Here is a 13,445-nt window from a genome sequence, read left to right on the forward strand (position 1 = left end):
CACATGGAGAAAGAATGCTTGCTAGGACCAAAAGTTATATACCCAAGTCTCTGTCCTTGCCTTGATTATGTCCACTGTTCAAATTCCTCAATAAGGAATAGTGCTGTCAATGGATGCAGATTGTCGATACATATTTTAATACTGCAAAACTATCCTTGAGAGAGGCTGAAGCAGACGTCACCATAAATGTTTGTGGAATAGTCTTTCTCAACTCAGTCACATGCTCAAATCTGCTTTGCTCAATTAATATGTCTATCATTATGGTCTTGATTTACCTTTTTTATTTTTGAAGAGTTTAAAAACTCAGTCATACATTTAATGCCTATTGCAATTTTTGTCTTCTTTGACTTGCCCATATTTTTGTCCTTTTAGAGTTTCAAATGTCTTTTTTTTAATTATTTTTAAAAAACTCCATACAGGCAAGATAATATTTTGCCATATTTGTTGCGAATTTTTCCAAGTTTTCTATTTAATGGAAATTTTAAAAGTATAAACTTCTACTTCTAGATTTTTATTCCATCGCTTTTATGTCTTACAACCCTAAAATCAATGAAATACTTCCTTTCATTCTCTTCTAGGTTTAAAAAAATATTTTGTTTCCATTTAACTTTTAATTATCTGAAATTTGTTTGGGTATAGAGTTTAAGTAATGATCTTACTTGAAATTTCCCAAGTGGGCAATTTTTTCAATTGTTGAAAATCATTGAACCCACTATTAATTTTCTTTCATGTTTCCTTTGTACAATTTGCTTTCTTCCAAAAGTCCAATACAATGAGCTTAGAACTATCTTTTCAAGGAGACTACAAATGTAGGGTTTTTAATGCATTTAAAATTAAGAAATCAATCACAAATACATATATAGACTGTTATAAATAAAACCTCGTGGCAGCCACAAACCAAAAATCTGTTATAGATACACACACAGAAAAGAAAAGGGAATCCAACATAGCACTAAAGATAACCATCAAATCACAAGAGAACAAAAGAAGAAGAAATGTGAAGAACTACCTTTTCCATCTAGTTCTACCACTTACCATGAGTTATACGACCTTGAGCAAAGTACTGAACTCAAATAAGCCTCAGTTTACTTGTTCATAAAACGTATATGGACTAATTTAGGAAATACAAGTAAAATCCCTAAGAAGAGTACAGTGGGATAGCAGACACTCAGTAAAAGTACATTTTAATACGTGATTAACAGAGCTATCGTTAGGAGTAAATGAAAGCTGTATATATAAATGGTATGTAGACCAGCATTACATAACCCAGCAAACAATAGGAGCTCAATAAATGATAGATGCATTGACATTTCTACACCCTTTTATTTATTTTTTATTCTCCTGCTGTTTTCCACATCTAAGTCAACTGTTTATTATCAGAAGAACAGATCCAGTCCCAATGCCAAATCAAGCAGTTAGCCACAGACCAGAAGGCGCCCCAGGATCCATAACTTGGCTGGCGATCTCATGGCCAGGGTCTGACGCATGGCTAGAACTGCGTGAGTCACTTTAAATGGAAATGGAAGTTGGCCTGTCCATCTGGATTACTGCTCAGTTCTTCAAAGAATTCACTAGTAAGTTTACACAAACCAACACCAAAGACAAGACAGGCTCTTTAACCTGTATTTCTATGTTCATGCTGTGTCACAAAAGGAAGAAAGAAGAGAGTATGTACACAATGGAGTTCACTATTTACTTTCTTGGAAGAAACCTGATTTAATACTTAATTTTACAGGTCTTTCAGAAATGCACATATACTTTTAAAGACTGAAAATAAACAGAGTGAATACTGAACACCTCACATTAGTTAATTTATTTCACTAAGAAATTTTAATAAGGCCAGAAGAACTGTCAATCGTCCCTCACACGCAACATGACTTTTTAGTCACAAGTGTGGAACTGAGCCAGGAAATTATACTCGACTCAATTCCACGGGAGGATCAAATCATTCAGAACAATCTTACTGTTCTAGCTCAACATGGAATGAAATTTTGACTTTTACAAAAAATCGGGCGCACATTTTCGTAACAATGTCTTACGGTACCTCAGTGTCTAGGTTTCTGATGGAAGCTTATAAACTTAAGCAATGAAAGGACTCTATATAGGTATATATCGATGATTACTTTTTAGAAGTAGAGTTTAAATTTAAGAGTTGTAGTTTAAAGTTTCATTGCAATACAATGCAAACACCTTTACTTTTAAGATAACGCACGGGACTACAGGAAGCCCCATTCACTGGCAAAGTAGCCTTGGTTCCCAAGTCCTGTGTAGTCCTGGTGTCTTTGTCAGGAAATGGAATTTGGCAATTGTTGAATTAACCTGAAATAGAAGAAACTTAATATAATATGAAGGGTTTTTATACTCATATGCCCTTATGTGCAGTTGTTACATATTCAGCCCCATCTCTTCAGTAAAGTCAACCACTTAGAACATAAAGCAGTGGTTATCATACACTAATGCACTTAAGGGTTACTTAGAGATCATGCTTAATCCTGTTAAATAAATATTCTTGGCTCCCACCTCAGAGCTTCTAATTCTGAAGGTCTGGAGTGGAGCTCAGCAATCTACATCAGTTTAAAACACTGCAGGTGATTCTTCTGATGAGAGCAGTTCAAGGAACACACTTTGAGAGGTGATGACATAAGGGATTAACTAGACCTCTCATTCTATGTATTTATTACACAACCCAAATACACTTTATCCTTTATGTCATCCGCAATCATTTAGGCAGTCAGAATGTATGAGGTAAGAATGCATAAGAAGCTGAACGATAAGCCATTTCTAAAGAAATAATCATATACTACAGATATATGGACAATTTTATGAAACATATACCTTACTAATAGAGAACTGTTAAAAGGGTTTCACTTCTGAAAAATGAGCTTTTTCTTTTGTAAATCTAAAGAAAAAATTATATGTGACAACCAGCAGTTTTCAAAAAGAAAAAGAACCAGAAATTTTCCTATTTACTTCTGTTTTACTAGATGTCTCAGTATTGACACATGCTTTCTTATTTCCCTCAGAAGGCTGACAGTCTAAAAGATATGATTCTAAAGTAGCAAATCTAAAGAGGCTTCAACTCTAGTTTTAATGCATTATTTCTGCCTGACGTGATCCTTCCCATGATAAAGTAAGAATTCCTCACTAAACAAATGATTAGTCTTAGAGATTTAATTTTAACTATATATGTTTATTTAATAGAGTTGTTATACTAGATATAGAAATTGCTATGGTATCAGGTAAAACATAAGATTATATTTCAAAGCCCCCTTTGAAACTCATTGATAACTGAGGTAGGTAAAGAGTAGAAAAATCCAAATTTTAAAATAAACAATATGTCAGCAACATTTATAATTAATCAAAAACACTGTTTCAGCTTACAATCTCTATTCAACACCTGGCTTTCACATAGCTTTTAGATAGAATTCATTAGCTCAAAGACACCATTGAAATGATTATGATTCTGAAGATCATTGTAACATTTTACCTCATATAAGCAAATATTAAGGGAAGTTTTACTATAATCACATAAGGTCAAATAAATATGACATGAATGTAAGGTTTGAAAAGTCAAAGTATTAAAATTTTGGCAATAAAAATGTAATATTATATGCCCCAAATTTCCAAGAGAAACCTTTAAATGAAAATAAAGAAACCAGAAAGCCAGTAGCTATTTCTTATGGCAAATAAATTTTAAGTTTCACCCATTAAAAGGGCATTCAATCCAAAACAGCAACTGAAAGTAGGTAAGAAACAGCAGATGCCTGTGTGGGAAGAAAACAGAACACGGTTGAAAAGACAGCTGTCTCTCAACAGAGTCTTCTCAGCTCCACCATACTGTGACCTTGGAAAGGCCACTGTATATCTGCTAGACCCAATCTTATTAAACATAGCAGAGAGAAGATTTAAAAATTATTACATCGTTCAAATTTGGTTTGGATGAACATCACTGTAAGAAAAATATAGCAGAAATAGTATATATATTGATTTTTTATATTATGAAAATGATTCCTCTTATCACAGTGTAATCTCTCACTGAGGGCATCTATTCCATTTTTGAATAATTTTGTATGGAGAATGCATAATAGTTCAAGAAATTATTATAGTAAATATGTTTTATACAATTACTATTTCATAGCAGTAATGTGTGTGCACTTGTAGTAGAGTACATTTTTTTTTTTGAGCAGAAGGTTATAATTAAAACTTCTTAGTTTCAATTCTTAGTTTTTCCATGTTCTTTAAATATTTTTAGAAATGCTTTTTGTATCTTTATCACTTTTTCAATCTTCACAGCCTCTGGTTTCATCTAGGGGCTTGTGGGTCACCTGTAGCTACAAAATGCCCACAACTAGATTTGCTACCTTGGGTGACTTCTTAGCTATCAATTAATTCATATTTTCCAAAAACATTAATTGAGCGTCTGTTAGGTGCTAGGTGCTTGTTAGGCACTGAGAACAGAGTGAAGCTTCTGATACGCAAACCACAGTCCAACTGCTGCTGCTGCTGCTGCTGCTAAGTCGCTTCAGTCGTGTCCGACTCTGTGCGACCCCAAAGACGGCAGCCCACCGGGCTCCCTCATCCCTGGGATTCTCCAGGCAAGAACACTGGAGTGGGTTGCCATTTCCTTCTCCAATGCGTGAAAGTGAAAAGTCAACGTGAAGTCGCTCAGTCGTGTCCGACTCTTAGCGACCCCATGGACTGCAGCCTACCAGGCTCCTCCGTCCACGGGATTTTCCAGGCAAGAGTACTGGAGTGGGGTGCCATTGCCTTCTCCAAAATCCAACTGGTTCTCCTAAAAAGGCCTTTGTCAGGGCTCTTTCAGTAGAACAGAAGCCAAATTCTGAAGCTTGGCTTATGAAGCTCTTGACAGCCTGATGTCATGAATACTAACCACATTTCACAAATTCCACATATGTCCAATAAAAATGAGGTGTCACCTCCAGGGGCACTCATACACTGCTTCTCTATCATTCTAACATTACAACTGACTCCAAGACGGAGTTTGTGATCTGCTCGTTACGCTTCAACATTTGACTTTTCTGTAACCCTCTGAGACTCGGTTGTCATTCTAAGGTATTCCACACACCCTGTGCCTTCTCACCACACTGTAACACAGTACTGGGACTCCTGCTTTGTCCATCCTTGGATCACGCTCCTTCAAGTAAAGCTTGCAAGTCTTATTCATCTTGGTAGGCCCAGTGCCTGGCACTCAATAGACGTTCAAAAAATGCTTAGGAAACGTCCCTTCTTCCCAACAGGAACCAAGATTGTACTCTGCTTCCAAGATCTACTGCAGGTTAGCATATCTATATAATGTGTGCAATGGAGTACTACCCAGTCATAACAATGAATGAAAACTTGCCATTTGTAACAACATGGATGGACTTAAAGGGTAATATGCTAAGTGAAATGAGAAAGACGAGTAATGTATGATATCACTTTTATGTGGAATCTAAAAAATACAACAAACTAGTGAATATAAGAAAAAAGAAATAGACGTAGAGAACAAACTGGTCAACACCAGTTGCGGAGGGTGGGGAGGCAAGTTAGGGCCAGGGGTTTTAGAGGTATAAACTATATATAAAATAAATAAACTGCAAGGATATATTGTATAGTTTAGAGAATACAGCCAATATCTTGTGATACTTATACGTGGGGTATAACCTTTAAAAACTGTAAATCACTACACTGTACACCTGAAACTTATATAATATTATATACCAACTATACTGCAGTGGCACCCGACTCCAGTACTCTTGCCTGGAAAATCCCACGGACGGAGGAGCCTGGTAGGCTGCAGTCCATGGGGTCGCTAAGAGTCAGGCATGACTGAGCGACTTCACTTTCACTTTTCACTTTCATGCACTGGAGAAGGAAATGGCAACCCACTCCAGTGTTCTTGCCTGGAGAATCCCAGGGACGGGAGAGCCTAGTGGGCTGCCGTCTATGGGGTCACACAGAGTCGGACACGACTGAAGCGACTTAGCAGCAGCAGCGTACTGCAATAAAAACATTAAAAAATAAAAAAATCTACTACAGGCTATAACATATCCATTAACAGACTGGATATTCAGAATATGTAACAACTGGTACAGTTCACACATCAAACAATCACAATGGATGCTGGCTGTAGCACTGGAGGAAAGTGGTCCTGAAGGCCCCTAGCTGGCCCACACAGTAATCCTTTGTTTGCTCATGTTAGGGTTGGAAGTAAGCTGAAGCATCCTGGGGTGGGCTCCAGGTAGGCATTATAGAAGGAACAGCTTGGTGAGCTCACAGAAGCAGCTATTTAGTTAGTCTGCATGAAAACATTTCAAACTGGAAACAACTGGTGCAGCTGTTCTCCTCCATACTGGCTGAATCTCAGCCCTGTCTGTGGTTATCCCCCAAACACTGTGGGCTGTGCCGTTCCTCTCCTTCCTTGGCATCTTGTAGGTACTCATTTCACCACCCACAGTGCCACCTACTCTCCTACTGAGGGTTCAGTGATTACATGTGAATAAGCCCTGCTTCTACAACTAGACTGAAAATTCCTAGAGGACAGAAGCCATATCTTTCTTCTTTCAATATTTACCTTTAATAAATCATCTAAAAGTTACATAACCATGCTCTGTATCATTTTATACTTTTAATGTTTTACCAGAAAGAATTTCATTATACTTGCAGATCTTTTTAGGGTTAATAACAAAACTATAGGAAGGACCTTTTATTAGCCGTTATAAAAAGACTTCACAAGGTAACGTTCACAATATCAAAGTCTCTTATTTCTGTCTTCTTAGAACTGAAACTTGGAAAGTTTAACCCTTCTGACATTCTGTGTACTTCATGGATAAGGAATTATCTCTTTCTCTCACCTACACACCACATTCATTCACACTCTTGCACATGCCACTCCATCTTAGTAAACAGCACCATCTGGTACCCAGTTGCTTAAACCAATAACTCCTCGTCTTTCTTTTATATGCTGATACAACCTTTGATAAAAACAAAACGTACTCCGAGAAATTGACAACTTCGCACTACCACTGATAACACCCTAATTTAATCCTATGTCATCATTTGCCTGGCAGGCTACAGTCCATGGGCTTGCAAAAGAGTTGGGCATGACTTAGCAACTAAACAACACTGTTTACCTCAGGGGTTTCTGGGCAGCTCAAATCAGCTCCCCTTCTTCCTCCCTTGATAGAATGTACAACCCATTCTCCACCAAGCAAAGACAGACAAAGAGAGAGGCAGAGACAGAGACATAGGGAGGGAGTAAGAGTGGGAGGAGGGACACAGAGATCTTTTGAAGCAAAACAGAGGTTCTACTATTTCCCTAAACCTTTCCGAGATTTCCCACTGTACTTTAAATGAAATCCAAAGTCCTTTACCAAGACCCACTACAATTAGAAAGAAAGCTAAACGTCTGCCAAGGTAGGCTTGGGTCCACCTCTCAGACCTGGTTGCCAGCCCCTCTGTTCACAATGCTGCAACCACACTGTCTTTCTGCACCTTAAATTAACCCAACACACTCCTACCTCAGCTGGGCAGCATGTTCCCCAAACCTCCCTAAGCATGGTTAAAGTCTGTCTCCCCTTACTCTGTCTCATCAACATATCGCCAGCTTTCAGATCAATACCTAGCTCAAAAAATATTTTCTGACTGACTTACTACCTTTTGATTCAGCACAGAAGAAAAGTACTGAATTGTTTTCACAATAACATCAGAGTTCCATGATCATGGACTAAAGTCACAGAAAATTTATACAGTAACAAAAAACCTGAAATAAAGAGAATAAAATTCTTTGCTATAACTGGGGAAATAAATAAATGAAACAAGAAAATAAAAATCTCTGAGAAAAAACCTGATAAAACAAGGATATCATAATTCAAAAATCAGGATGGATAATCTAAGTAACATTTGCAATGAAGCATCATATTTATGGTTTTGCTCTTGGGACAAGACAAATTCATCTGAAATAGTAAAGAAACTACAATGAAAAGTACACGATCTTAATGCAAGAAAAATATACAGAACACACAGACCAAAATGCAAATCTATAAATGATGCCATAACAAAAACACAAGCCAAGAACAAGAAATAAAGATACATTCCTGATGTTGCTCTAGACTGCACTTTACCAAAGCATGGGAAGCTGTCTCTCTGGAAGCCGGCTCAGCCCCTGCATGGCTTTGCAAACTTGGAAGCTGTCTCTCTGGAAGCCGGCTCAGCCCCTGCATGGCTTTGCAAACTTATGTCCCTGATAGAGCTCCCCTAAGGATCCAGGACAAATTCTATAAGGTATCTCTTAGAACTTCTTCTTTAATAAGTGAACCTAGAATAAACATACCAGTCATCTGCGTAAATGAAAAGGAAAAAGTATCTGAGAATGATCCCATTTTCCCTTCTGTGATCAACAGAAACATTTAGAACTATTACTAGAACTTACTCGGAGTAAGAACTTGAATTTTGTTCTTGACTCTCTCCTGCCCCACATGCTTCCTCTTTCTGGAACTGTCAAACTGACTGATAATAGCAGACTGTGGAGCCTTAAGGACTGATTTAAGAGACAACCACACTTCAGAGGAAAACCCTAACATACGCTCAGGAGTCTTACCTCTCCAGACATTTTTTTCTCGGTGGATTTGGAATAAGGTCTCTGAGGGTAGAGTTCTCTGGCACCCTTAAAGTTTGCAGTAAGGGAGGGGTAGGCTTGGGAATACTCACAATAGAGGGGTTGGAGTCCAGTGTAGTTGGGGCTAGGAGTCTGCCCAGAAGGTTTGCCTACTCTTTTTCTCCATGCAAATACCTCCTTGCTACTAGAGTCCTCACTGCACTAGCAAAATGAAAAGAGACACTGTAACTAGTTTGAAATACATTCCCAGATTGCATTCCAAATATTTAGAAAAAGTTTACAGCACACCCAGGAATGTCTACCAGTCTCAAAGCATTCTTCTGACACTGAATATCACTATATTCTTTGTTTACAAATAGAACGCTATTTTATTATTTTTTAAAGGATAGTATTACAAAATGCAAAAAGTAACTAAAATTAATATTTTAGTGGCTGAAAAAACCAGCAATCAAAAATTTAATTTAAAAATTTAGTAACTGTTTTAATACAGCCAGCTATCTGTCTCCTGTCTACGACTGCTTTTTCTCTACAATCAAACACAGCAGAGAGGCTGCAACAGAGCCCACGTGCCCACAACGCCTATAAAATCCACTCTCTGGCCCTTTACAGAAGGGGTTTGTTGAATTTGGCTCTGCAATTTAAGCATTAATTTGTACATAAGTTATAAAATAACCTATTTTTAATCCAGCTGTAGAATTTTTAAATGCAGCGGTGTATGAACTGTTCATCTTTTTTGCTATCATCTTTTAAAGTTGCTTTAAAGCTTAGGAAGTTATTATATTGCCACAATATTTACTTTTATTTTCTACTTTTTTGGCATAACTTCTGGGCTTAACTATGTAACAAACTTGGAAATTATTCTGGTCTGATTTTTTTTATCTTATAAAAAACGAACAACACAACACTGTAAAGCAATTTTCTTCCAATTAAAAACGTTTTAAAAATGGATAAGTCTATAAGTGAAATTTCAAACATACACACACAAGAAGAAATTCTTTTTGCTTGCTTACTTCCAACACAATTGCTAGTAACATACTTATTCCTCATTGCTATACTTATCTATACAAACAAATGTCAGAATATTCAAAATTCTAAATAAAAACTTAAGGAAAAGAATGAAGTATTAATTTACATAAAGCCCAGCAATTTTAGAATCTTAAATTTATATTTTCCCTATGAGTTTAGCTCTGATTATGAATAAAGTTGGGAGATTTATTTATTGGGAAATTGTGGGTCCCCAAACACAACAAACTCTATAAAACACGTATAAGTTAATTTTCAGAAGAAAAAAAAGTGCTAAGGACCTCTGTTTCTGGTTTTCCCCTTAAAAAAAAGAATATTATAAAAATATAAGATAAGAAGACGTGAATCTCCTAACTGAATCATCAATTGTGATAAGCCTGAATGATACAAAAAGAGACTAATTAAGATATGTAATTATTTAGATGGCCTAAGGAGTGAGTGACTTCAGTCTTACAGTACCTATTTAAAAGTAAAGAAAGATGGTAGATTACTTAAATTTGGGGAACTTAAGCTAGAGAGAACCACACATTTTGCTTGCTATTATTGGTATTAATTAATCATTTTGCCCATGATTAAAGTGATAAAATCCTGAGCAGAATATCACTACATAAGGCAGACAACAGGTGCATTTCACTTCTGCCATTTCTTTCCATATCACAGCAATCATTATATGCTCCTGCCTGTAAAATCTTTGACAGAAGGGTTTATTTAACTATCAGCAGGCTACAAGTATATTATTTAATTCACAGAAATTAGACTGTAATTATTTTTTAAAAAATCAACTCAAAAGTTTTTTAGGGCTAATATCTATATTACAAGAGATATGAGGATTTTTAACAAGGGAATGATTATTTCTTCTTAAAAAGCTTTTTTAAATCATTTTCTGAACTCAGAAGTTTTAAATGAATTTATTTTAGCGCTTGAATCTCAAAATCACACTAACTCTTCTTGCTCTTCTTAACTCACTAACTCTAACACTTGCTCTTCTTTACCTGAAAGAAACCATCAGTGCATCAGAATACTGTCTCTTCTCTACATTTTAAAAATAGGCCTTTATATTGGACTTTTAAAGTACTTTTAATTTATTTTCATGCTTTACATTTTCCTTATTGGTTTTTAAGAGGTGAAAACACGGAATAGAGTTGTGTAACTTAAAAATATTGAAGGAAGTCTTAGTTAATATTTCAAAGAATGGCCTAAATGATAAATTACGGGGGAAAAAATCCCTAGAAGTTATTTTTTGAACAAGGTAGTCACTGCTTAGAAAATATAAATATATAATGCAACTAAGCAAGCTTGTAGAGGCTGCTGAACAGTTACCCAAAAGTTCACCCTCTCTAGCCCCTTCAGGTGATAACTGGACTCCAAGTGGCTACTCAGAAATTCTGAATGACACTGCTGGTGGATGTGGGAAAGTTAAACCTTAAACCATAACCTGCGACAGCCCTGGGTCGCAAACCCAAGCTATTTTTAAGGCAGTTTTAAAGGCAGGCAGCTTCCCTCCACAGGGGAGCACCTCCGTCCCCACCTTTTTGCTTCATCTCTTGCCCGGGGTGGCGTCTTTCTAATTCCAGAGCACCATCTTCCTTTGCGCTACAGTGCTGACAGACCCTTTTCACTGGAGCTGCAAACGCTGGCCCTGCACGTTATTTTTATTGATAAATTCTTAGTTTCTCTTTCCATTTCACTGTGGGCTGACAGAATTTCAAAGCTACAATATGATGAAATTATCCAGGTCAGAGTAAAAGCCAAAGAGCATAGGGAGTCGCCTCAAAGTCCTCACTCCTGGAAATATCAGGCTAACCCTTCGAAGTGTTAATACAAAGCATGCTTCTCTGATTCGGAAATCCTCCTTATCTTAGTTTCATGGTTTCACTCTGAAACAAATGCCTTGCAATGCAGGTCAAATTCCTGCATCTGACAGATCAAAGATACACTTTATCCTCCAGCAAAAATGAAAATCAAAATATTTCAGAAAGATTTCTGGCCCTCCCCCCCACCACCAAAAAAATTCACAATAAGCCTTTGTAACCAGTTTAGGGAACCCACCACGATTGAATTATTAAAGCATGTAAGTCAACTTAAATAAGTGATGGCTCAACTTCTCTAGGACTCTGAACAAAATATTATTATCATAATAGGAACAGTATTTAAAGGGCTTTCCACTGAGGTCAATTAAATATTAGAAGAAAAAATGCCTTTATAGGCTGAAACTGAGATTTGAAGTTAGCATGAGCTTTTCAAAAATAATCTGTGATTCTAATGAAAAATCAACTATCAATATATCAACAGGCAAAATAAATTAACCGGTTGAATGTAAGTGATCTGTGCAGTACTGCTGCAAGTCACTCTGTAATAAAATATATATTCAGTTTTGCAAATTTTAAATTAAAGAGATGGCATCCTTGTAATACCCCCAAATGTCAGTTCATCACTAAAGTCAGGTCAGTAGGTACAAACATGAACCTTGCGGGTCACGAGGAGGAAGCAGCAGCAGGCCACAGAACCAGAGGCAGTCAGCTGGTTTGATCACATTGGTTTTATTCTGTCAGCTTCCTTCCAGGAAGTTCAGAGGTTCAACCAATGAGGTCCAATGTTGATTCTTATGCCACCATCCTCCTCTCCTCCGGTCTGGAGCTCAGAACTTACCCGCGGCCCAAGTTCTTTGGTGTCCTCGCCGTGACAGCCATAGTAGTCTGGGGTTCTGTCCAATTCCTGCAAGTGTCCCTGTGCTCTTACGCTCTTATCCGCTTGGCAAGACGGGCAGAGAGCTGCGTTCCCCATCTCAGTTCTTCCTGCTGTCAGTAGGCCCGGCCTTGCCCTCTGTGCTCTGTCCAGGGCTCCCAGGGGGACACTAACGTGGACAATTCATCCAGGCGATCCTTGGCTCCTCTGCTCAATTCCCCTACACGCCCCTCACCCGTTCTCCCCATCTGCTGGCTGGCTTGCTGGTGTCAGAGAGAACTCAAAACCCCAGCAACTGCAGGCTGCCTTCAGTGACCATTTCCAATTCAGGCGCTGCCAGTCTATTTTTACACCTACCAGGCCAGCTATGCATGTCAATGGAGTGAGGGGGGGCGAGGCCGAGGCGGGGCAGGGGAGGGGGCGGTGTTGTTTTGTTTTTCACCATGCGAGCAGCCTGCTTTACACATGGACTTAAGTTCCTGCTGTGTAAAATGTCTCTACATAGAATTCCTGCATTACCCAATGAATGCCTTTGATTTTTTTCCCCTCAGTCTTTCTACTCACACAGAACACCAAAGCTGCTAACCTCACTTCACCAACATAACAGGTAAAAATTACTTTTGTAATTGCATAAACCAAGAAGCAGCCCCTTGGCTTAAATAGCTTTTTTTTCATAATCATTTACAGGAGACAATTAACCATCCTTGCAGCATTTAAAGTCCACTGGAAAAACATCCATCAAAATGGTTCATTTTACACCAATATGGATGTTTGAAATTTTATAAGGTATCCACAGTTTTTCATTACCTGCCAGCATTTCAGGAAGAAAAAACATTTTGCTTCATTTATAATTCATTTTGGGTTTCCCTGGCGGTTCAGAAAGTAAAGAATCTGCCTGCAATGCAGGAGACCACGGTTGGATCCTTGGGTTAGGAAGATCCCCTGTAGAAGGGAATGGCAACCCACTCCTGTATTCTTGCCTGGAGAATTCCAAGGACAGAGGAGCATGGCGGGCTACAGTCCACGGGGTTGCAGAGTCAGACTGAGTAAATAACACTTTTTACATAATTTGTTTTAATTTGTACTATTTTGAAAATGCTTCACTCAGCTTTATAATAGA

The 13,445-nt window shown here is 37.8% G+C and overlaps 1 protein-coding gene across 1 annotated transcript in view; it reads right to left on the reverse strand.

The window, feature by feature from the left end:
- ANK2 (ankyrin 2) overlaps nt 1–12,614 on the reverse strand; it is a 251,070-nt gene extending 238,456 nt beyond the window's left edge. Inside the window, exon 1 of the mRNA XM_052641694.1 lies at nt 12,290–12,614. Coding sequence (XP_052497654.1) covers nt 12,290–12,424 — 135 coding nt within the window. The 5' untranslated portion in view covers nt 12,425–12,614. The remainder of the gene's footprint in view (nt 1–12,289) is intronic.
- Nucleotides 12,615–13,445: the final 831 nt, after the last annotated feature.

The sequence above is a fragment of the Budorcas taxicolor genome, chromosome 6, assembly GCF_023091745.1.
Source record: "Budorcas taxicolor isolate Tak-1 chromosome 6, Takin1.1, whole genome shotgun sequence".
Taxonomy (NCBI): Eukaryota; Metazoa; Chordata; class Mammalia; order Artiodactyla; family Bovidae; genus Budorcas; species Budorcas taxicolor.